General features: G+C 45.4%; 1 protein-coding gene across 1 annotated transcript in view; it reads right to left on the bottom strand.

Moving 5' to 3' along the window:
- The window catches only part of DAP (death associated protein), an 81,007-nt gene extending 57,214 nt beyond the window's left edge, over positions 1 to 23,793 (bottom strand). The window contains exons 1-2 of the mRNA XM_064375866.1: positions 23,658 to 23,793; positions 9,919 to 10,015 (exon numbers count right to left, since the gene is read on the bottom strand). Coding sequence (XP_064231936.1) covers positions 9,919 to 10,015; positions 23,658 to 23,712 — 152 coding nt within the window. The 5' untranslated portion in view covers positions 23,713 to 23,793. The remainder of the gene's footprint in view (positions 1 to 9,918; positions 10,016 to 23,657) is intronic.
- Positions 23,794 to 25,891: the final 2,098 nt, after the last annotated feature.

A 25,891-nucleotide genomic window follows, 5' to 3' on the forward strand; every position in this document is an offset into this window, starting at 1 on the left:
AAACTTGTTATTTTAAGCCGCCAGGTTGTGGTATTTTGTGAAGGCAGCCCTGGGAAATGAATACAGTATCTCTACAGTAGTCACTGCTTCAGGCAAGCATCATCAGTGAATGCTCAAAGTAGCAGGCGAAAGTTTTGATGGGAAACACAATATTCATAGAGTCTCAAAGTATTCCCCCATGAGATATGTATGAATTACAAAGGGTAAAATAGTAAATTGATAGTGGAGAAACTTGGTAGATGCCATCTTAACCAGGAGATGAAAACTGGCATCGCCAGCCATGGGATGGGGAGTGTCATGTGCCTCATCTGATGCACCAACAAGGACGAGATCTTGCTTCTGTGCGGTCCCTGACCTGAAAGCAGGACCCGAATCCAATTGTGGAGGCATATCAGAAAAACTGAACTGAGGGACATCCTATAAAATAAATGACCTATACCCTTTAAACATGTCAAGGTCATGAAAGATTTTAAAAAGCTGGATAACTGTTCTAGGTTAAAGATGACTAAAGAGATGTCACTAAACAAAGGTATTATTCTGGACTGAAATTTAGGGCAGCTGTGGGAAAACTGGTCAAGTCTGAAGAGTCTGTAGATTAGATAACAGTACAGTATCAATGTCAGTTTCCTGATATTGATAATTACACAGTACTTGCTTTTAGTAAACACACACTAAAGTATTCCAGAGTAAAAGGGCCCTTTAGAAGAAAGTTCATATAAATAGACAGATGTAGATTTAGATATATGTAAGGGTAAGAAATGGGAGAAGCAAGTGTGGTAAAATTTTACCATATGGGGAATATGGTGAGGGGTAGATGGGATTTTTAAGTACTTTTTTTTTTTTTGGCAACTTTTCTGTATGTCTGAAATTATTTCAAAATAAAAAGTTTTAAAAATCATCACAGATGTAATAACAGCTATCACTTAATATGTGCCTGAGATGGTTCAGGTGTTCTTATATATTGTCTAATTGACCAGTGAATTATAATCATGAGGCAAATATTATGATTCCCACTAGCACTCTAGGCCTTGCCCAGGACCAAGCAGTGGCCAACCTTGGTTGGAAAGGGATGGGAGAATTGAAAGGCTCTCACCCACAAGGCTCAGCATACACCCAGAGCCTGGTGAAGTCCAAGGGCAGAGCAGGAAAGTAAACACACCTTTGAGGCATTCATATCCTAAGCCACTACAAGTGGGAAAGTCATAATCCTACCTTCAATTATTTTGATGTTTGTCAAGTCTTGAATCTAACTAAAGCAATGACACAGCCCAGGCCCAGTTCAACTATAAATACTAAATTAACTACTACTACTACTACTACACACACACACACACACACACACACACACACACACACAAATGGGTTCAAACAGAAAAGGCATGCTGTTTTCTCGACTGATGTAAATATCATTTACTTCTGGTGTCATTTCTGTCTCTGTCATTCTTTTACACACTAGGTTTTACTTTAATTAAAAATTAAAAGATGCTTGAAGAAGTGATGTGACCCATTGTAAAGAAACAAACAGTTAACAGAATGAGGAATCAAGCCTGGATGCTGGACTCATCAGATGAAGATTTAAAATAACTGTGACAAATATGTGTGAAAAAACAGGAAATTTCAGCAGAGAAATGGAAGCTATATATTTTTAAAAGCCAAATGGAGGTGGAAATGAAAAACAGGATATCTTGTGCCCAAACACTGGGCACAAGAGAAAGGAGTCAGGTTCAAAAGAAATCATCTACACTGAAATAAAAGGGAAAAAAAGAGTCGGCAGCGGAGGGGAGAAAAACAGAGCATCCGAGGCCTGTGACCATATCAAATGGTTTAATATGGGTATAACTGGAGTCTCAAAATAAGAAGAGAAAATGAAGCAAAGAAATTTTTGAAAAGATAATGGCCAACAATTTTTCCAAGCTGATGACACCAAACCATAGATCAAAGACACTCAGTAAATCCCAAGTAAGATAAATACAAAGGAAATCAAACTTGGTGCATCACAAACACACTGTTGAGAAACAAAAATAAAGAGAAAATCTTGAAAGTAACCATAAGTAAACAGAAACATTACCATAACCAAACAGAAAAATGACAAGAATTACAGCTGACTTCCAACTTTACACAATGGAAGCCAGGAAAAAAATGGAATGTCATGTTTAACACATTGAAAGAAAAAACTTTTACCTAGAAATTCAATATATAGTGAAAACATCTTTCAAAAGTAAAAGCAAAACAAAGACATTTTCGGAAAGACAAAACCTAATTCATCTCCAGCAGACATTTACTATCACTCAGTAAGACAATAAAACAGATAGAAACCTAGTGGGGAGAAATAAAGGACACCAGACAGAATGAACATTAGATGTGCATAATGAACCTTTAAAAGATATTTCATATCTGTGTTTCTTTAAACATCTTTAAAAGGCTACTATTAAAATAATAACAATGTAAATGGAAGTTGTAGCCAGTGGTGTGTTGGAGCTGACGTACGCTGACATGGGAGAGGTGACTGTTCACATGTCTTCACAAGTCTGTTTAGTAATGTCATGTTGTTAGTTGAAAATTGGCTGTAGCTGTGTGCAGTGGTCCACGCCTATAATTCCAGCACTTTGGGAGGCTGAGGTGGGAGAATTGTTTGAGCCCAAGAGTTTGAGATCAGCCTGGGAAATGTGGTGAGACCTGTTCTCTACAAAAAAATTTTAAAAATTAGCTAAGCATGGTGGTACACACCTCTAGTCCTAGCTATTCAGGAGGCTGAAGTGGAAGAATTGCTTGAGCCCAGGAGGCTGAGGCTGCAGTGAGCTGGGATCACACCACTGCAATCCAGCCTGGGTGGCAGAGTGAGACCCTGTCCCAGAAAAAGCAGGGGGCTGTGGTAGGAGTATTCACACCACAAAAATAGCAAATGCTACAAATAGGGCTTTTTCTTTTGAGACAGAGTCTCACTCTGTCACCAGGCTCCAGTCTGGAGTCCAGTGTCACAATCTCGGCTCACTGCAAACTCCGCCTCCCGGGTTCAAGCAATTCTCCTGCCTCAGCCTCCCGAGTAGCTGGGACTACAGGCGTGTGACCACCACGCTCAGCTAATTTTTGTATTTTTAGTAGAGATGGGGTTTCACCATGTTGGCCAGGATGGTCTCGATCTCTTGACCTTGTGATCCACCCACCTCGGCCTCCCAAAGTGCTGGGATTACAGGATTGAGCCACCGCGCCCGGCGGCTTTTAAAATTTTTCTTGGAGGGCCAGGAGTTAAGTACTCACCAGCACATTATTTTTTGTAGTATTGGTAGAAGTATATTACAAAACACAAAGTGGGTAAAGTGGAAATTAGAAGTATACTGTTGTAAGTTAAGTTGTTTATGAAGTAGTAGAATAGTTTTTGAGGACAGACTAAGTTAAAACGAGGGTTGGCAAAGCTTTTCTATAAAGGGCAAGATAATAAGTTCAGTCCATCATTACTATTTACATATTCCATTTTTGTAAACTTGCCTACTTGCTAAAATTTATTTGTAACCCCCAAATCAACACACATGGCACCTTCACGGTCATTCACAGACACAGGCAGAGCAGCAAAGACTTTCTGCAGTATTTTTTTGTGTCAATCAACCTGCATTTTCCCAGCTGAGGCTGAAGGTGGCACTCTGCCTTGTTTCCATTTTCATACTGTACACAATGCCCTTCTCATGGCTTCCATGATAAAGACACTCTTTTCATTTTGTTTTGTAATTAATACATATATTGGGGAAGATACTTTGAGACTACACAAATATCCTGTTGACTAAGTAAATATCCTGTTTCTCCTCAAACTTTTACCCATGAATCCTGACACCCATCAGTGGATCCTGTCTGTAACAATCACTGTGCTGTTTGCCTCCTGGTGATATTCTAGTTCCCTCCTTTCTTATACATTAAGTAACTGGAGTTCTTCTATAAAAAAGAGCTATCCATTCTCCTGGTTTATTAATTTAATTGTTTATATCTGTATGGACTCACAGGTATTTATTTTACTGTATGGGTTAAAATCTAATACTATCACTTTATTGCAAATTATTCCAGCTAAGGCCATAAGGAGATCCTTTAGCTGCGCTTCTGTAACATTCTGCCCTGCCCTAAACATTTCTGGAGAACTTCCTTATGTTCTGGCACTATAATGTATTCCAGGCTCATCTAGGATTTGTCCTGGCCTGGAATCAACCACTTCTCCATGGAACCCTGGTTCCTCTGACTGGGGAATGGTGTTTAGACACCACAGTCTGGGCCCTGGGATGCTTATGGCTACATGGGTGTCAGTACTTTAGGTCTTCTCAGTGAACAAAGCTAGGAAATACAGGTATGACACTAACCCTCTCATCCATATTCATTTTTGTATGTCTGTATAGGTATGTTTGTATCTATCATCCATCCATCCATCTATTCAAAACCATATGTTCATACAGATACTTCCAGTTCCCATCCAACAGCACCAAGTTCATTTCAATCATCCCCCTTTCCTATCTGTAACCTCTTTCTCTGACAGTGAGGAATCTGGCTCTCGTGATCTACGACATATTTACCTATTTGTTGAATCCTAGTATTCACATAAGGCAATTTCAGAATTGCTAACCAATACCCTTTAAGAAGCCTGTTCACTAACTGAAGTAGACCATTTATGCACAGTTCTTTATTGTCTTTAGCCTTATAGTATTCTCTTAAAAATGCTGTTTTCCAGAGTTACTTAAGTAACTCCCTACTCCCTTCAATGTGGTTATATCAAGCAATTGCACTTCCCACTCCCTTCAATCTGTATGCCGTTTTGGATCCCTCTCACCTCTTGGTTGATGTGAATTGTTGGCTTACTAGTCAGGTATGTGAAGCATACCATGGTTCCAAGTCAGAACTATGCAAAAAGCCAAGCTCAGGGAAGAACTGTTCCCTCACCTTATTCCCCATTCCTGTTTCTTCCTTCTTTCTACCCCTTTCCTATCCACCACTCATCAGTGACCAAACCTGTTCTTTTCTGGTCTACCCCTCCTGTTACCCGTTCCTTTTTAATATCTTGAACCAAGCCCATTCACGGCAGAATGTCAGTAAATGTTTGTCATTAAACTGTTTTCTGTAGTGAACCCTGACTCCTGAGGTCCATTCTATGTCTACAGTCTCTCCTTTACATAATGAAACTGGCTACTTCATCTTATGACACTCAACAAAAGGCTTTAAAATCACCACTTTCCTTAACTGGGTTGGCTCTGAGATGGAATCAAGCAGCCACGCAGGAAAGTATTAGCTAATAATAATGAAGACTATTACTCTTTCTGGACATGAAGAGCCACCAGTAACTCAAACTCAGGTTGATGGAAATTCTTTGGCAGCATTTTCACATTTGGGCTATTTTTTTTTTAAACACAGCATCTCAAAGCAACCTGGCAGCATAAGAAATTATGTTTAAGTCTGTGGAAAACTACAAGATTAAAGGGAATAAGAGTTGCATAAACAATTGCAAGAAAAATAATTACTAGTAAAAGTTGCAGGGTTATTTTTCTTCCTGTCACACAATAACATCTTTAATCTTCCAGTTATCCCTTTTCTCTGAATCAGTACTTGATTTTCCAATTAATGGGGAAGGAAGCCACAAGAGATGAGTCAGTAAATTTAAAAACAGTCATAAATGTCTAGCAAGGAAAGGAAAGAGTTTTGCAAATGTACATCTATGGCTAAGGAAGAAACTGGCATTTGGTGTTAGGCACTCCCTTTTACAACTGAACAACATCGGGATCAACATAAAAAAATATAAAACTTTCAGATCGGGTGATGTGGATAGGAAAGTCACATGCCATAAGACATTTCCAAGAGGATAATTAAGTGTTTTATACATTCTGCGAGTAACCAGGCTTTTCTATACCTAAAGTAAAACCAGCCCAGTTCCCTGAGACCTTGTTGTAAAGTGATAATTAGACCATCTACCCATGGTGAGGCTGCAGATGGCTAGGATTATGGGTTGGATTATAGACAAGGTTACGGGCAACCCCAGAATCAACAAGTGTTTCACTTACCGAGAGATCAGGATTACAGTCTATGTGGATCCAGAGACTTCTGTAACATATCAGGGGCATGGGCTTCCAAATCAAGACAGGCCTAAGGCTGACTCCTGGCCAGGCCAATGACTACATATCATTGGGTTGAAAACCTCTGTTAACCTTGCTTTCTTCATCTCTATAATGGGCACAGTAATACCAACTTATAGGTGCAGTGGGCATTAAACCCAGTGTGAAGCACTTAGCAAGTGCCCAGCACAAAACAAGAGCTCAGTGGGTAAGTAAAGCCTCGTGGAAGAGAGTAAGGAATCCGGAAACTGCCACCAGCGCTGGAATGCTGGTGCTGTCACTTATCCACCGTGTGCCCTTGGAAAAGTCACTTCACCATCAGAGCTACTGAAGAGGGAGTAGTAATTCAGAATGGGAGTAACAGCCAATAATAACCAGCTCTGAGATGGGGATGATGACAAACTGAGTAGTAGTACAGATCAAATGAATTATTATGAACAGAGCAGGTAGAACAGGGCCAAGCTCATTGCCCTCTGTAAGAATGAGTGATGATTATTATTAACTATGATTATTCAGTCAGCCCACCAGAGAAATAAGGAGCGGGAGTGCATGGTGGTAAAAGTAAACTATTACACAGAGTACCAGGCCTGGTGCAGGGTGTTAGAAAGAGCTGTTTTGGAAACTTACATCAAGAGCTGAAGAGTGTACACAGGCTTACCCCGTTCTGTAAATGCTGTGTCAAGTTGTTTAACCCATAGCAGTAAACAGGCAAGCCAGAGTCAAGAGGACAAGTGCTAACACACTCATCCGGGATGTCTCATAGCAATTTGGCCTCGGGGAACAACAACAAAAGCCTTGCTCCTGTGCTTTGCAAACCATACCCTGCAGTCAGCCTGCTTCGAAATACCTGGTTCTCTAGAGATAGATAGAGAACAAATCTTTAAGGCAAATAAGACACTACCATCTACAGTGCTGGGGCGCTCAATCTTTCCTCTTCAACTGTTCATTTTCTGGCATATTTATTTAAATTGCTCATCTTCTATAAATGCTGCATTTCAACTCATGAAAAAAATCAATAGAAAGAACACTCATGGGCTGTTCTGTCCTTACTTCTAAACATGCTAATAAATTGCCATCTCTCATTGTACTGACACTGCGTTAGGTGGAGAAATGGCTATTGGTACCTTACTCCACTTAAACTCACCATGAAAAGCATGTTGTTTCATGAACTTTCCAGGACTTTTTTTTTTTAGCCAAGGCTTTCTCTCTTGTCCTTTTTCTTCCATAGGGAAACAGGTAGTTATGAAGAAGGGCAGTGACACCTCTGGTTTTTCCAGAGGGAAATGACTATAGGCCTACACACTCTTAACCTCAATTCCCAACTCCAGAATGTTAGGAAAGTGGAAGGTTTCCTTATAACTTTTACAGAAGCAAAACTTAACGTGAAGTGACACAAGCCCCTAAATTTAAAAAATGTATCTAATTCAGTTTGAACATCACATACAGATTTCAGTATGCTGCTTGAGATCATACTGAGGGTGCCATGTGGCATACACAAGGTTTTATTCTCCTCAAGGCAGTATTATCCTCCTAAACCCCGAAATTTCTCAATTCCAAAATAAGTCAGGCCCCAAGTCCTTTAGATATACAATTGTCAACTTATAGGAGAGTTACTGATGCTGTAATGTTCCAAACACAGCTTTGTGAATATAGCTTTGTGAATATAGTCAGTGAGAAAAATAATTCTAGCATTTTTGTTTGTTTGTTTTTGAGTCGGAGTCTCGCTCTGTCTCCCATGCTGGAGTGCAATGGTGTAATCTTGGCTCACTGCAACCTCTGCCTCCTGAGTTCAGGAGATTCTTCTGCCTTAGCCTACCGAATAGCTGGGAGGCGTGTGCCACCACACCCGGCTGATTTTGTATTTTTAGTATATACAGGGTCTCCCCATGTTCTCACACTCCTGACCTCAAGTGATCAACCCGCCTCAGCCTCCCAAAGTGCTGGGATTACAGGCGTGAGCCACAACGCCAGGCCAATTCTAGCATGTTCTTTAAACTGCCTTCTTTAAAAACCAGAACTGGGACTGAATCTTTACACTACCAATCTCATGATTTAAAATGGACAATAACCACTAATAATCACTCAGACACTTCACCTTTCCTTCCCTCAAGTGGCTGCTCTGTAACTTACAGTGTATGAGGTTTTGTAGACAATACCCAATGGGGAAGGCCACTTACCAGCAGACAAACGAGGTTACTAAGAACATGCACCACCCCCCGAGGTGGGCGCCTGCTCTTGGCAATGACTTTTTTTGGAAGTGCAGCCTGCTGAGCACTCCATGAGAACTGGGTTTAAATTTCTGCTCCATTACCTAGCAAGGTGCATGATATTATTGGCAGGCTGATATCCTCTGTGGGGTTCTGTTTCCTGTGTGCAAACTGGGGAGAATATCACCTATTATTCAGGACTGCTGGAATGAAATGAAGTAAAATCATGTACCGAATCCACAGGAATCAAGGTTAGCTTCTTTCCACAGCCTCTTTCCCTTTCCACACCCTCTCCTCCTCTGGCCAAGACATCATCTGGAGACAGGCTGTAAGTAGAGAGCTTAGTGCTTTCTTCTACGTGGACGAGCTTCTGCACGTGTGCTAGTAGTGCCTGTTTGCGTACTGCAAAGTTGAGGGAAATAGATTCCTATCAAGCTCCTTGAACCCAAATGGAAATCTGAACCTCCAAGGAAAACAGGTGTTGAGTAGGGCAAGGGGTCTGCAAGGAGACCCCTGTGCAGGCCCCAGGAGAACTGGGAGCAGAGGTATCATTTAAGGACACCCAGTCACTCATAAGGGTGTAGCCTTGTAATTCTAGATCTGGCTGACAATCCAAGGTAGGAAATGCTTTAACCTTTCTTAAATCAGAAGTTCTCACCCCGGCTACAGAGACAGCCAGGCCCACCCCTGAGGTTCAACTAGTGTGGCAGTTCTCACGGGTCTCCCTGTGATTTCAATATGGAAGCCTAAGTTGTGAACTACTGCCCAGAAACTGTTAGTATTTGCTTCTCTGGAATGACAACAGAAACCTGGAGTACAAAGACTTGTGGGTGCAAAAATCTGCCTACTTCGTCCACTCTGGTGGTCCAGCCTCGGGGAGAGGGTAGCTGGCAGCTGTGTCTACCATCAGAAAACCAAGGGGCCAGAAAAAAAATTACAGCTGGGCGCAGTGGCTCATGCCTATAATCCCAGCACTTTGGGAGGCCGAGCCGGGTGGACCATCTGAAGTTAGGAGTTCAAGACCAGCCTGGCCAACACGGTGAAACCTCTTCTCTACTAAAAATACAAAAATTAGCCAGGTGTGGTGGCATGTGCCTATAGTCCCAGCTACTCAGGAGGCTGAGGAGGGAGAATCACTTGAACCCAGGAGGCAGAGGTTGCAGTAAGCCAAGACTGTACCACTGCACTCCAGCCTGGGCAACAGAGTGAGATTCCGTCTCAAAAAAAGAAAAAAAGAAAGAAAGAAAACCAAGGGGCCACAGCCACAGGAGACTGCTCCTGCATCACACAGTGCCCTGGCTTCCAGGAAGGAGTCACGCTGGCTAACCCCAGGCACCTGGGCAGGTGGAGGTATCTCTAACTGTGCAGACAGACAGGGCACCAGCCCTGGGTGTGGGGTGGGGAGCAGGGTGGGCTCATTGGAACTGGTCAGGGAAGAGGATCTCTAGGGGCTCTATTTCTCCCCTGTCTGAGAACAGAGCCCCCTCCTCCCTGATTGTGAAGGGAAAAATACACAGAACGGGGCCCCACGTAGCCCAAGAGTTATCAGAATCACATTATAGAGAACAAATGTTAATGTTTAACCAAATGGAGTTTTTGGGAAACATGCTCAAGAGTCACCAGCATCATCCCACCTGGGGCTTTCCCATTCCTGGTCATCCTTGTCTTTCTCTTCTTTGGTGTCTCCAGTATGTGGGTGCTTCTGCACAATTCTCATTCCACCAGCTTTCACTGAAATGAAACAGAGAGAGTGGGATTAATGTGGAAATCGGGCTGCCTGTGGATCGGGGAGAGCTGGAAAGGTTCTGGTTGCCCAATGGCCACAAGTTAGTCTGGAGAATCTGGCAGTGACAATGATTAACTAGGGAAGGTCAGAGTTGTCAGGAGAAATTCAATATGATCCAGCACTCAACGCAATCTCTTACTACAGAGCCGCTCAGAAACTTTCCAAGGCTCTTGTTTTTTCTATTTGTTTACCTTTCAAGTATTCTGTAAAAGCAGCAGCATAACCAGGGCACAAACTATATAACCAAGAGAGTGACTGCTCTTTTCAGTTCTCCACACGGTCTTGACACAAGGGCTCACTTCAACCCTCTTCTGTGAAATTCACTTTCTCAAATATTGAAGATGCTTTTGATGGGGTGACATGGGGATGGGTGGCATGGGACAGCTCCTGTGCCTTCACGGAGCCTAGGCAAGTGGCAACAAAGACTTCTGCAGCTTTGCCCAAACTAACCTTACCACTGGCAGATATTAACTTAGTTTTAAAAAACAGCTTTATTGATATGTAATTCAGGTAGAATGTAATTCACTCACTTAAACTGTATAATTTGATGGTTTTGAGAGCATTCAGAATTGTACAACTATTGCCATAATCAATTTTAGGATATTTTTTATCACCCCAAACAGAAACCCCACACCCATGAACTGTCACCCTCCACACCACCCCTCCCAGCTGCTTGCAGCCAGTCACATGGACTTGCTTATTCTGGACATTTGATATAAGTGGAATTATAAAATATGTGGCCTTTGGTGACTGGCTCCTTGTCCTTAGCGTGTTTTCAAGGTTCCTCCATGTTGTAGCACATGTAAGTATCTCATTCCTCTTATTGCCAAATAATATTCTATTGCATGGATAATTCACATCGTATTTTTCCATTCATCAATTAGACATCTGCATTGTTCCCACTTTTTTGGCTACTAGGAACAATGCAGCTGTGGAGAACTTATACGTAAGTTTTTGTATGGACGTATGTTTTCATTTCCTCGAGTATATACTGAGAATTGGAACTGCTAGACCACATGGTAACTCTAAATTTGTCCTTCTGAAGAATCACCAAACTATCTTCCAAACCCTCTGCACTATTTCACATTCCCAGCAGCGTGTGGGTTCCCATCCTCCACATGTTCCCGACACTTGCTATTGTGTGTGTCTTTTCAATTATAGCCATCCCAGTGGGTGTGAAGCAGTTTCTTATTGCGGTTTGATTTGCAGTTTCCTCATGGCTAATATGTTAAAACTGTATTGTAAGGGGTCAGGTGATTTAGAATCTAACAAGATGCTAAGAAATACCAGGTTGGACAAAATTAAAAAGGTTTCCCTAAGAGAGACCTTCTTGGCCTTAGCGTGCCACCCTGCATGGGAAAGGCTTCCGAGAGGCATAGCGCATGCCAGCTCTCCCCAACCTATCTGACTGTAGAACTTTTTTTTTTGGAGGGGGTGGGGGCTATAATACCAGTTATCCTCCATCAGGACTACAGTGCTCCATGGAATAGAGTTTAGAAATGCTGGCTGGTTCTAAATCCAAAAAGCCAGCCTCGCGTGGTAGTCACCAGCATGTGTTTTGGGATCAGCATGTTCCTCCACGCCCTCAGCTATGTGGTCTCCAACTAGTTACTCATATTCTCAAAGATTCCCTGCTTCCTCTGCAGAAAGGGGATAGACCTCCGTAGACTGAGCTGTTAAGAGGAGAGAGGTGTTCCAGAGAGCGGAGTGCTGGCCAGAAAGCAGAGCTGTTTTCCTTGCAGTCATTGGTCCTTCAGGCTCCGGGTGCAGGCCTTATCCAGCTTCCCCCTTAGTGTCTCTGCCACAAGCCGGCTAACATCATGACACAGTCAACTTGCCACGCCATGTCCTCTGGCGTTGTAAATTTGGGTGGATCCTGCTGAGTCACAAAAGTCCAGGCCAAGTTTCTTTATGAGGCTGATGAATGGTAAGGAGAACGGGAGAGGCAGCCTGGGGCTGACATGCTTCAGGTTACTGGTCTTCAGCTTCCCTGGGAGACCTTGCCAGCAGTAGCCCCTGACTGGAGGAGATAGTGATGTTTGCACCCAGGACCAGCAATGCTTCTGCAGCTGGCTGTTAGAAAAGGGCAAAAGAGAGCAAGGAAAATGAAGGACTGTGTTTAAACGTTCTTCTGCTGACCTCAGTTTGCAACTAAAATCTCCCTGCTGCCCACACCGCTTCTCAACGGAGGGGATATTCTACTTGGGGAAGAGAGAAACAGAATCCTGTTCAGTAATCCTCTCAAAAATCTGCTCTATATCCCATCAATTCATTTCTAATCATTTTATTTTTCATTTGTAGAGCATATTTTTTTTGTCTCAAATTCACCAGGTCTGTATTTGATGGGGTCTTACTGTTTTCTTGTGCTTTCAATTCCTTTATATATTTAATCATTTTAGGTGTACTTGCCTTAGAGTTGTACATCCAACTATTTGATTTTCTGAAGTCCTCTGGAGTCTAATCCTGCTGTCTGTTTTTGTCTGTGGATTCTTGCTCTTGTCCTGGGAGATTGTGGATGAGGACTCTGTCTTCACTGGGCTTTACTGGTAAGGACCTTATGGGGCCTGTGATGCAGACAGCAACCCTCCGGGGAGATGTTGCACATGTTTTTGTCAGGCCTGGAGAATAGGTGCCTGAAAATCCTTTCCAAGGCAGATTTCTCAGAAGACAAATTGCCAGACATTGCAAATATGAACTGAATTCTTGTAAATGCAGGCCTTCGTTTACAAATTCTCAAGGAGACTTCTGTCCCCATGTTGTGCCCAGGCTGACACTGCCCGCTTCCTGGCCCTCCCAGGGCCACTGGGCAGGTTTCCCTCTTCCACCCTTTCCCCAGGGGCGTGGCCTCTGAGCATCCAGCCTTTGCCTCTCCCCACCTCCTCTGGGCCCACCTCTTGTGCTAAAGGTCTGAATTTCAGTTCCTTCTATGTTTTGGGTTTCCAGGAATTCCTTTCACTTCAAGGTCAGATTTTTTTTTTTTTAAAGCAAAAGGCAAAAGACAAAACAGAAAAGTCCCACCATTTGCAGGCAGTTTTTAAATCTAAGATTTCCAAGCCTATGTAGTTGGCCTCCCAGTCAGAAATGGGAGACTGAAAATACAATTATATAAACCTTAGGGTCATTTTCCACTCTCCTGAAACACAGGATCTGAGAGTTATGAATGTTTTTGGCCCTAGGAAGAGCCTAGAAGAACTGTCCCACTAAATGTTTTTCAAAAATTAATTTCCCTCCCCGCTCCATCCCACCTCTTTTCCATGCTCATCAGAAACTGATGAAAGATGCTATTAGGGACTGAACAGTGTCCCCCCGAAATTCACAGGTTGAAGTCCTAACCCACATACCCTTAAATTGTAACTGTATTTGGAGAGAGGGTCTTCAAATGATAATGAAGTTAAAATGAGGAAATTGGGGTAGGGCCCTAATATAAGAGAAATGGTGTCTTTCTAAGAGAAGGAGACAGCAGGGATGTGCACACAAAGACATGGCCTGCGAGGAAACAGCAAGAAAGCGCCGTCTGCAAGCCCAGGAGAGAGGCCTCAGGAGAAAGCGGAGCTGCAGCACCTTGATCTTGGACTTCAGCCTCCCAAACTGGGAGAAATAAATGTCTGTGGTTTAAGCCACCCAATCTGTGCTATTTTGTTAAGGCAGGCCAAACAAATAATACAGATGCCCATTTAAAAGTGATCTCTCAATCTTTTCAATTTGGCACACATAAAACTTTTAAACTATAGCTCACAGATGGGTTCATAAAGTAAAAGTAAAAATAGCTGTGCAACTAACTACAAAGAAAACAGATGATGAATGTCAAGGTGACATCTGAAGTGATCAAGTCTTCTGAAGCTCCTGCAGAGCTGCCTGTCCACTCTGCTGAATCCAGCACACAATGTCAGAGCTGGTCACCCAGCATTAGCACACGCATTTAATTTAGTTTCTAAAACAATTAGCTTCATTAATCCCTCTCAGTATGTCTGGTGATTAATATAGCAATAAAAAGTGGCAATAATAATAATAATAACTCAAGGCTGAGACAGATTCATTTTAACTTGCAATACTGACAAAAAGTATGACAGCGCGTATTTGTCGTGATTGTTGTATCACTGTCTCTAGAACTCTTCATCTGTAAAACTACAAAGGCAGAATTACTTTTGCAGAAATCTTTGCGGAATTACTTGCAAATCAGTATTTTTAGGAGAAACAAAGAAACCTTAGATTTTTGTTGTGGCGGTTGTTATTCAAATGAGAGCTTCAAATTTAAAGAATGTTTAGCTTCCTCTTAGCACACAGATGCTGGAGCCAGAATCTTGGGTTCAAATCCCAGCTCTGCCTGTGTGTGCGTGTGCTTGTGCATAAGTGTGTGTGCACCTGTGTGCATGTGTATGTGCGTGTATGTGTGTGGCTGTGTTTGGGCAAGTTGCTGAAGCTCTCTGTGCCTCAGGGTCTTCCTTCTGTGAAGAAAGAGTGACAACGTTCCCCTCTCTCAGGGCAGCTGAGGATTAATGAGTTAGCACACATCAAATGCCTCCAATGGGGCCTGGCACATGGGATGCGCTCAACTGTTAGCTAGTCTTATTAAATGGGTTTTTAATTTAGCATTTAGTACTTAGGCCTCTAGAGTCCAAATTGCTGGTGCTTTTCCAGCTCTTTACCGTAGTTCCTTCAAGACCACTGCCCTGTGGGTTGCTGGGGAATGAAGGCCATGCCCTGTAAAGCACCTGCCCACCGTGGCGCTGACCACTGCCAGGATCTTCATCATGACATCACCACCTAAGTAAGGAAGCTTCTGGAGAATCACAGATCCAACTTCTGCTCATCACCACCACTCTGTGCTGGGCACTGCTCTAACCATGTGGGGTCCACACATCTTCCCACTGTATAGCAGCCCCATGGAGTAGATCCTGAGGCAGGGAGAAGGGAAAGCCAGCAACCCCAAATCGCACTACTGGCGAGCGGCAGACTGGATTCCACCCTTAATCATAGTTAAGTCTTTCCTTGCTCGGACTCCTTCCAGGAAACAGAGCATTACGTATGGCTTTTGCGAATAACTCAAAGGAATGGCCTACAGATAGGGTCAGGTTATTACACTACCTAGATAAGGGAAGAAAGAGAGTTTGAAATGAAAAGCTCTCTACAGAGCAGCTGCCTGCCCAAACAGGAAAGGGAATGGAGGAAGCTTTACCTATGATCACATCTGGGAGGTAAGCAAACAGCAAGGAAGCAAGTGACTACCTACGACCCTAGCACAAGTATCCATCCTCAAGTGTCAGGATGCCTAGCTGTAAGATGGAGTCACTGGTGGCTTGCTGTCTGCTAGTGCTCGATAGCACACTAGAAAACGCTATTGCAGCAGGAAGAAAGGGGAAATACTGTTAAGAGTCCCATGAACTAGGGAGCAGTTTCCAGGGGAGCTTGGAAGGGCTGTGAATTCACACAAATGTCCCAAAAGTATTCACTGCAGGTACTGCCGCATGACTCCCAAGTCTATGCTACCTTCTCGCCTGAGAAGAGCTATTGAAATGTTATTGAAAAGGAAGCTCTTCTACCTAAAAGAAGAGACAAAAGGTTCTGAGGACCGTTCTGGTGGAAAGAACACACATAAAAAACCAAACCAAAATGGAAAACAACCAGTGCTGCAGGTCACGATTTAAACCAAAGGATCTCAGGTATAGCAGTGTAGGGGCAGGTAAGCAAAGGGGTTGGTGAGATTAGGTGGGTAGAACTTCCTGATATGAACAGGGCAAGGGACCACGGCCTATCTTAGTTAAGAGAAATGACTCCACCAGGAGAGGAGAATCACTGGCAAGTGGAGACTCACATCTATGGAAGCACATGCACCTGAACGTGGGAATCCTAAAAAGTGGAGAGGATAAAAGGTGAGAGGTGTCAAGAACGTGTGCAGAGGGTGGGTACCGACAGTCTGGCCCAACAGCAGACATGAGTTATGGAAGACCCCAATGAGAACCTTGCCCCAGACCGAGTGGAGCCCTCACAGGGGCTTTCAAGTGTGCACATATAAGGTGGAAGTAATGGTTTGTGCTAAAAAATGAGCCACAGCCCCAGGTACATTCCTGAATTTGCACTCTTGTTGGCTTCATCTCTAAAGAAGCTGACAAAGAAAGAAGGCAAACTGCTATTCTGTGCTCAGAATCACAGACTGTGAAGGTGAGAAGGCTCTTAAATTACACGGAGCAACCTCGTTAAAGAACAGAGTTCAGGCCGGGCGCGGTGGCTCAAGCCTGTAATCCCAGCACTTTGGGAGGCCGAGGCGGGTGGATCACGAGGTCGAGAGATCGAGACCATCCTGGTCAACATGGTGAAACCCCGTCTCTACTAAAAATACATAAAATTAGCTGGGCACGGTGGTGCGTGCCTGTAATCCCAGCTACTCAGGAGGCTGAGGCAGGAGAATTGCCTGAACCCAGGAGGCGGAGGTTGCGGTGAGCCGAGATCGCGCCATTGCACTCCAGCCTGGGTAATGAGCGAAACTCCGTCTCAAAAAAAAAAAAAAAAAGAACAGAGTTCAGAGACATAGTGGGACCCCCCCGGGCCATGGAGCTTTGACTCTGAGCTAGTAATGCCTGACTCCATCTTCCACAGCAGTGCGTGTTCCATCCATGACATGGTTTTGACTCAAAGGACAAACTGACTACTGACTGGGCCAGGAGGGCACCCTGCCAGATAGCTGACTGGGCCCCTTTCAAGCTGGGACGTACATGGAACAGCTACATGTATATCCTTGAGTGTAGGGAGGCTGATTTCAAAAAGTTCAGGGGAAAGTAGGATCTGCTGCCTGGAGGTACTTTGGAACAGCTGGCATTACTTGGTTGAGACAAGGACTAGCCATGTGTTCGCCAATCTCACTCCCAGCTTCCCTGTAGTTGGACTGGGTCCATCAAACTGGGTCCTGGCCAACAGTATGGGGAAAAGTGACTTTAGTGGGCAGCATCATGTCATCATGTCCCCCGACATAACTTGTGAGTGTGCTGGGCTACATGGCCAAGGGAAATGAAGTTTGTAGATGGAATTAAGGTTGCTAATCAGCTGACCTTAAGCTGAGGAAGAAAGAAAGGAAACTGCTATCCTGTGCTTAGGATCATAGATGGTAAAGATGAGAAGGAGATTATTCTGGATTATCCAGGTGGGCCCATGTAATCTCAAGGGTCTCTAAATGTGAAAGAGGGAGGCAGAAGAGTCAGGGGGCTGAGTGTACGGTGTGAGGATGTGACTGGTCATTGCCGCCTCTGAAGAAGCTTTCCTTGGCTTTTGGAGGAAGGGGCCATGAGCCAAGAAAAGTGGGCGTCCTCTAGAAGCTGGAAAAGATAATAAAACTGTGTTATTCAACAGGGTTCATGCCCCTGTGAGAATCTAACGTAGCTGCTGATCTGACAGGAGGTGGAGCTCCGGTGGTGATGCTTGCTCGCCTACCCACTGCTCGCCTGTTGCTGTGTGGCTCGGTTGGGGACCCCTGCTCTACGTTTTCTTTACATAGATACTCTTTTATTTTTGATTGATTTTTCTATCTAAATAACTTAGTTTGTTATAAACAAAAGCATTTTATTGAGATATAATTCTCATACTATAAAATTCACCCTTTCAAAGTATGTAATTCAGTGGTTTTTTTAGTATATTTGTGTAACCATCACCCACATCTGGTTCTAGAACATTATCATCCTCAAAAGAAACTCTGCAAGGAGCATTATTTTTACAACTTAGTTTTACATCTACGTAGATTGCCATTCTCTCGCCAAAAGTAACGTCAATCCTGATTTTATAGTAAGTACTTTACTTACAGTTTTATCCCCCAGATGTGCATTTCTGTACACCATAATCCCTGTGGTCTCCTCTTCCTCCATCCACCCTTTTGAGTCTGTCTTTCTAAATGCCCCTTTCTCTTCCTAACAGTTTATTTGTTGAAGAACCTACAGGATTTTCCACTTTGGAACTTTCTTGATTCTGTATTCATGCTATAATCAAGAAAAGTATTTTCAATATAGAAAAGCAATCAGGATTCTACTTTAAATATCCAAAATAAAACTTGTTTCTGTTAAAAAAAAAAACAATAAAACTGTGTTGTTTAAAACCACTGAGGTTATTGTGATTGGGTACAGCAGCCATAGGAAACTGATGTGATAATACACACCACTTGCCGGCCACATCATACAGACCCCAGCACGGTGACCTACACTCGTCCCCTCTGCAGCAGCCACACATTGAAAAGCTAGTGTCATGCACCAGCGGATGTTTGGGCCTCTGAATTGTTCCTTGTAACAAGACCACCCCCCCAGGAGAGAAATGAAACTTAATTAGTTCAGCCACTGAGAATTTACGTTGTTCTCTATAACTAATCTAATACTTTATACAAAAGTGACTATTCTCCATAGAAACAAAAAAGATTTCTGAAGCTGAGAAGTGGAAAGCAGTCATAAAACCAAGTAAGAATGCACAAGGCATGGGCCGAAATGAAAAGAACACTCACCAAAGACGTTAGAAGCCACAGATAACCAAAAATGGCTAGGGAAGGCTGGGTGCGGTGGCTCACGGCTGTAGTCCCAGCACTTTGGGAGGCCAAGGTGCGTGGATTGCTTGAGCCCAAGAGTTTGAGACCAGACTGGGCAACATGGCAAAATCTTGTGTCTACACAAAATATACAAATTAGCTGGATATGGTGGTGCACACCTGAGGTCCCAGCTACTCAGCACACTGAGGTGAGGATCCCTTGAGCCCAGAAGGCCAAGGTTGCAGTGAGCCAAGGTCATGCCACTGCACTCGAGCCTGAGTGAGACCCTGTCTGGAAAAAAAAGAAAAGGCTACAGAAAAGGTGAAATGCCACGACCGCCTTGACAGGAAGCTTCTGAAAAAAAATGTAGTAATTAAAGGGTCTTGTTTTTGTTGGCATGTTGGGAACAAGAGCAGACCTCTTATCTGGACCTTCAATCTTTGGTCCTGACTGGCTGACATTGGGACTATGCTTAGGAAATCTGTGACTGCATGGTTAATAGGTGACAAATTTGTCTTCCATTTCTAGCAATCGATTCTGAAAACCTTTCTGCAGGGAGAGAATTCAGGGAGAATTACATTCAACTTCTGACAGGCATCCTTAACTCATGTCTGACTGATCAGTTAGCATAAGAGAGAACTAAATTACTCTGAAGTTACTAAAAAAAGTAACATGGTTTATTTTCCATTTTACTTGAAACAAATACAATGGTGTTTATATTTCCGTTTGATTCACTTTGAGAGGGGATGTAGAGTCTGCTTTTCAAAGAAAACCTATGTAAGATTAGTAACATTCAAAGCTATCATGATCAGATTTGTGAGAGCTCTGCTGACACAGGGTTTTGGCTCCACTGGGAAATGGAGGGAAACGGGCCAGCAAAATGTATTTAACAAAGAGATTTTACCCATGTCACTGCCATAGACTCATAAAGACTTGCAGAAATGAGTAATAGCATGGATTATAATTAGGTCTTCCTTTCTGCTGTGAAATGCTATGACTGCTGTTAGATGAAACAGAAAGAATCTCACTAATTCTAACTTTGCTAATCTGCATTTGCAATAACTCATCAAACAGGCAGTCTCACCCCATTTCTCTGTAAATATTTTGCAGTCAAGAGCAGTGGTGAGGTCTCAAATCATTAAGACTGGATTACTTTTACAGAGGACTGCAGACGACAGCACATTTGCTGGAACATGATGCAGTGCCATTCATCACTCATAAATAACAATACTGGTATTTGCACAGCACCTTTCCCTTACACTCTTCAGAAGCCTTTACAAACTGCTTCATTAATCGCTCACCTTCAGAAGAGGCACCTGGCCAGTGATGGAATCCTCTGTCGGGCTGCTGAGGTTCCAATAGGCAACAGCCTTTCTGGCCACTCCCGCTGGGTCACTGGCTTATAGGTGTTGGCAACAGACACTACAAAGAGTTGAGTCAGAATATTTTTTTTTTTTGACCAAGTTCTCACTCTTCTTGCCCAGGCTGGATCACAGTGGCGTGATCCTGGCTCACTGCCACCTCTGCCTCCCAGGTTCAAGCGATTCTCCTGCCTTAGCCTCAGCCTCAGCCTCCCTAGTAGCTGGGATTACAGGCATGCACCACCATGCCCGACTAATTTTATACGGGTTTCATCATGTTGGCCAGGCTAGTCTCAAACTCCTGACCTCGGATGCTCCGCCTGCCTTGGCCTCCCTAAGTACTGGGATTATAGGTGTGAGCCACTGCGCCCAGCCCTGGGTCAGGTTTTTAAATGGTACTGTCCTCAGCATTTCAAAAGTAAGATGGCTGCTAATTTAATGAGTGAAACGTGTTAAGTGCTTAGAAGTGTGTCAGCACATTGTGACACTCAACAAACTTCATTAGTGTTTCCAGTAATTCTGCTGCCTGAAGCATGGAGAGGGCCACTTGCATCCCTGTGTACACTGGAGAGAGCTCAGAGCAGGGTAAGGTGTGGGCCCGCTATGCTATGGGGGACAGTGAGGAGTGAGATGAGGGGAAAATCAGGAGTGCTTATTATTTTGTGCCGCCCCCTGGGAATAAAGAGATCGAGAAGACCAAGCTCTGGAAGCAAGAAGATAGGCAGAGAGGCGAACACTGGTGCACGAAGGAAAACAAGGGGATTGCAGGAATGTACAGGAGGGGATATGGGCCAGACAGCAATAAAGAGAAGACACAAAAGAACATTAAGATAGTCACTGTAAGAGATTTTATTTCCGATTGACGATTTAGGCACAAGTCTGTCATCCAATTTAAGCACTTAATGAAAGCATTCTTGACATTTTTCAGGCAGTTATTTTGATTTATGAACTGTGCTCTTGGCTATCCTTGATGAATATACTTTACTGTAGTGGGCTGCCTTTTTTACTTTTTTTTTAAACTATCTACCCTGCAGAGCTGCCTACTCTGGCAATGCCAGACTAAACAAGCGGAGCTTCCAGCTGAAAAAGGTTCACACAAGGTCCTCTGTCACACCTAGGAGAGTGCATTTGAGGAGTGCTGCTGGCATTTGAGGGGTGCTGCTCTCGGGCCACTCTTCTAACTATGGCCTTGGAGATACATGACAGATGGTGACAGCCACCCCCAAGAGCTCACCCCATAAATCTAAAGGAGCTGCCCTGAAGTCACCAGAGGAGTTTACCTGTGGGATGAACAGCGCTGGTGCCCTGATGCTGCAGAGTGACAGGAGAGTCACTGAAGCAAAGGCAGTCCCACCCTGCAACTTGCCCCAGGCCCAAACCTCGAATTTCATAAAGGAGGAAAACTGAGCCCAGTGAAGTGTTAAGTGATTTCTTCAAACTTAGAACCCAAGCTCACTGCTACACTAGCACAAATAGGCTGCCTCGTCCCTCTTAAGGGGTAAATAAGCTACTTACTCTGTAATTCAAAGCCTAGCTATTTACTCTTCAATTCAAAGAAAAGCAGAGTCCAGCAAAAAATTTCTCCCAGGGAGTTAGTATGCATAGTTTATACCTCTGATCTTGAAAATCTCCATATGGGCACTTTGGGAGGCCAAGACGGGCAGATCACCTGAGGTCAGGAGTTCTAGACCAGCCTGGCCAACACTGCAAAACCCTGTCTCTACTAAAAATACAAAAACTAGCCAGGCGTGGTGGCAGGCACCTGTAAACCAAGGTACTCGAGAGGCTGAGGCAGGAGAATCGCTTGAACCAGGGAGGCGGCAGTTGCAGTGGGCCAAGATCACACCACTGCACTCCAGCCTAGGTGACAGAGCGAGACTCTGTTTCAAAACAAAACAAAAACCTCCATATGGGTATGTCTCTGTATGCAATTTAATTACTGTACTTTGGTTCCATATCATTCCAACAGATATGCTTTAATGCAGCGCCTGTCCTGGGGAGTGGAGGGCCAGGGCAGGCAGCTGCTGCAGCTCCTGGAGGCAGCCCTACCCCAGGTGGAAACCAAGGTGTTCCTCCCCACGGTGGACAGGGACCCGCTGTGGTAGAACGGAAGTCAGTTATTCTGAAAGGAAATCCCATTTAAAAAAAAGAAAGAAAGAAAGGGAAAAAAAAAATCTCCCTTTGAGATACTTTTTCCCCCTTAAAATCAATGCAACACAAATTCCCCCAAAGTCTATTTTCCATTACAGTGGAATGATTTTCTAAAACTCCATGCCTCTTAAGTCCTCTGGCATCAGACATTTTTGTTCCCTAGTCTGTTAGTTTCGTTGTTGAGAGCCTCCATCACCACTGAAAAACACTGCCTACTTACCGAACTGCAACATATTTAAAGAACGCTCCTATTCATCGTGCTGGGGCAGAGAATTCCCGCCCTATAGTGGAGGACAGCAGAGGAGAATAACGGGAAATATCTTTTTTTTTTTTTTTTTTTTTGAGATGGAGTCTTGCTTTGCTGCCCAGGGCGGAGTGCTTTGGCTCAATCTCGGCTCACTACAACCTTTGCCTCCCAGGTTCAAACCATTCTCCTGCTTTAGCCTCCGGAGTAGCTGGGATTACAGGCATCCGCCACCACGCCCAGCTAATTTTTGTACTTTTAGTAGAGAAGGGGTTTCGCCATGTTGCCAGGCTGGTCTTGAACTCCCGACCTCAGGTGATTCACCCTCCTTGGCCTCCCAAAGTGCTGGGATTACCGGCGTGAGCCCCTCCGCACCTGGCCGGCAATCTTTATTGTACAAGAAAATGGTACCAATGTGCCACCACAAGAAGCCATGTTTCTCAAAGGCTTCTGTTCCTAGAAGACTGTTTATTACACTAAGGCGTGCAGTTAAGACCCTAAAAGAACCCCACGCATCCACACATCGAGGTCACTTGGCTTGAGACTCAAGGCCTTTGATCTTCTCACCAGTACCCCTCCATATGGGCCGACTACCACTGGAAAGGAGAGTAGAAATGGAAACAGACCCGTCTGGACAGAGTCCAAAGTGCAAACAGGAACTGTGCCCAGAGACGGGAGGAGGTGGCACGAGCATGAAGGCTGTTTAGATCCCTATGTTCTAAGAAAGACGGCTCTTTCCTTGCTTTAACTGCCTTGGCTCAGAAGTTTAGGATTTGCTCAAAAAAAAAAGAAAAAGCACCTCTGGGGAAAAAAAAATTCGGGATGTGGAAGAAACTGGCGGTGAAAGTCATATTGAGTGATTAATGATAAAAATTATTTCCGGTCCTTGGTTCCTGAGTCGGTATGAAACACCGGCAGCCTCTAATTAATCATCATGATATTAACACCACTGACTTTTCATTGTTTCTGTATTTTCCTTCTGGACATCTGTACAACGTAAATAAATATTATCCGCCAAAAATTTTATACGTTGTGCAACTGGGCTCGCCCACGGCACCGGAGCCCGCGCGCTATCGCTCCGGTACGCGGCGGCCCGCGCGCCTCAGGAAGAAACGCTTCTCCGCCGCGGGCGAGCGGGGCCGAAGTTCCCGGCGGGCTCGTCCCGGACCTCGGCGCCCGAGCTCTCCGCGGCCCGCGCCCCTCGAGAGGGCATCGGGGCCGGGACCCCGTCTCAGCGCCCACCGGGGCCCTTCCCGCGGAGCCCCCGCCCGGCGCCCCCGGGTTCGAGCCCGCCCCCGGCACCCACGCGTCGAGAGAAAGGGGAAACGAGTCAGTACCGGCGGGCGGGTGTCCAGCTTTAGTCTCTAGTTTTCCTTCGGGAGGCGAAGACATGGCGCGACGGCGCGGTTCTGGCCAGACGGGAGTGCGCGAGTGAGCGCGGGTGTGAGCGCTGGGGAGCCGGCGGGAGAGCAACGCGCGCGCGTGAAGCGCCGGGGCCGCGCCAGCAGAGTGAGAGCCACCGCCGGGGAGGGGGCGCGGCCGCCGGGAGCCGACGTGGCGCGGCCAAGCCCACCCGCGGCGCGCGCGGCGACGTCACCGCGGGCCGCCCGCCCCTCTGGGCCTCGAGCCACACGTATGGAGCATGCGCAGCCGGCCGCGCCACGTAGGCTGCGGAGGCCGAGGGCAGAGGCGGGGGAGGAGGAGGGAGGGGGAGAGAAGGGAGGAGGGAGGGGGAGAGAGGAGGAAGGCGGGAGAGAAAGTGGGGAGGGAGGGGGAGAGAAGAGAGGAGGAGGGAGGGAGAGGGAAGGGGTGAAGGGGGAGGGAGGGCGAGGGAGCGGGAAAAGGGAGGGAAAGGGAGGCAGGGCTCAGCTGGCTGCGGGCCCGGAGTCGCGGGAGGTTACATAGGGTGCAGCGTGAGGATTGCTCCTGCAGTGAACGCGCTTAGCCAGGCCTGCGGCTACGCGGCCGCGGCGGCGGGGTGGCGGCGCCCACAGTGCGGGGCGGGCCCGAGGCGTCCGATGGGGAGGCGACGGTCCCCTGAGGCCCTCCGTCCCTGTCGCCGCAGCGCCTTAATGAAGCGCGGAGAGGAGAGATGGCAGCGACCGGGGCCGAGAGAACAGGAACTTGTTGAAAGACGTGCGAGGGGAGAGCCTGCTTTCGGAGTGCGGGGCAGTGCTGGGCAACAGCGAGGGTGGCTTCTGTGCCTTGCCCTCCGCCGTTATAAACCAAAAATAAAATTCTAAGCCCGCAGACGAGGGATGGGTCCTTCCCTCCGCCGGTGGCCTAAGTTATCCTGAAAAACTAGTTCAGGCCTTGATGGGAAGTGAAAGTCAAACGTGGCCTCACAGACATCCGCACAGAGACCCTAAGACTAATAGACCGACTCTTTTAAGTCTGATGAACATTTGCAGTGTATTCCCGGGCTTCATCTACGTGACAACACCTTGGTCTCCAAAACCCCTCAATGCAACGCGGACATCTCCTTCTGTTGAGTCCAGGTCTTTAGATGTAACTCTCAACCTACTGCCAATCAGAAAACCTTTAAATGTACCTATGGCCTGGACGCCCCCACTTCACGTTTTACCTCCCAAAGAGCTACCTACATCTTATGTATTGATTGATGTCTCATGCCTCCCTCAAATATATAAAACCAAGATGTACCCCGGCCAGCCAGACATGCCATCTCATCAGAACCTCCTGAGGCTGTGTCCTTAACCTTGGCAAAATAAACTTCCTAAATTGATTGAGACCGGCCTCTGATTGAGACCGGCCTCAGACACTTTTGGTTTTCGCCTTCTTCTTCCTGTTGCCATGGCTGATGTTTCACTCTTGTGTCTTGGATCGTGTTCTTCTCGCCTCCCTCAGTGCTTTGCAACTGCGGTTGACTTCCGCACTTGCTGGATTCGCATTCAGACAGGCCTCATCGCTTTAGCGAAGGAGACGCCACCCCTCCCTTGGCTGTACTTTTCCCTTTGACAACAAAACTGTTCAGGGAGGTTGGGCTCCTCATCCCTTATCACCCCCTCCAGTTTAGTTTGTCTGGTGTTCATCAAGCTCTGCTGCGCTGCCCTCAACTGTGGGACGTCCTTTTGTGAAAGTCACTTAGAACCTCTGTGCTGCCAGATCCAGCGGTCATTTTCCACTTTCATTCCCCTTGAGCTCTTAGCAGCACTTGATGCAGCTGGCGTCCCCCTCCTCCTTTGCTCCAAAGGTCCCACATCACTCACTGCCTGACCCTCCAGTTCTCTGGCCACCCTGGCTGGGCACGCTGTCAGCGTTGCGGTTCTCCCTCTTCGAGATTTATAATCATTTGAACATTCCAAGGCTCAGCTTTGGCCTTCTTCTCTATCCAGACTTCCCATAGAGAGTCACATGCAGCCCTATGTGGACAACTATCATGCAGATGCTTCCGGGTGCCAAATCTGCAAACCCATTTCTCTATTTCTGCCCCTCCACTAACTCCAGACTCATCACCGCCACCTTGGCTTACCTATTTATTGTCTAACTCAGCACTGCCCAACTCCGTGTGCATCAGGGCTCACGTGGAAATGCCGATACGATACGTTGTTCT

The sequence above is a fragment of the Aotus nancymaae genome, unplaced genomic scaffold, assembly GCF_030222135.1.
Source record: "Aotus nancymaae isolate 86718 unplaced genomic scaffold, 86718_ANA_hifiasm-v0.15.2.pri h1tg000014l, whole genome shotgun sequence".
Taxonomy (NCBI): Eukaryota; Metazoa; Chordata; class Mammalia; order Primates; family Aotidae; genus Aotus; species Aotus nancymaae.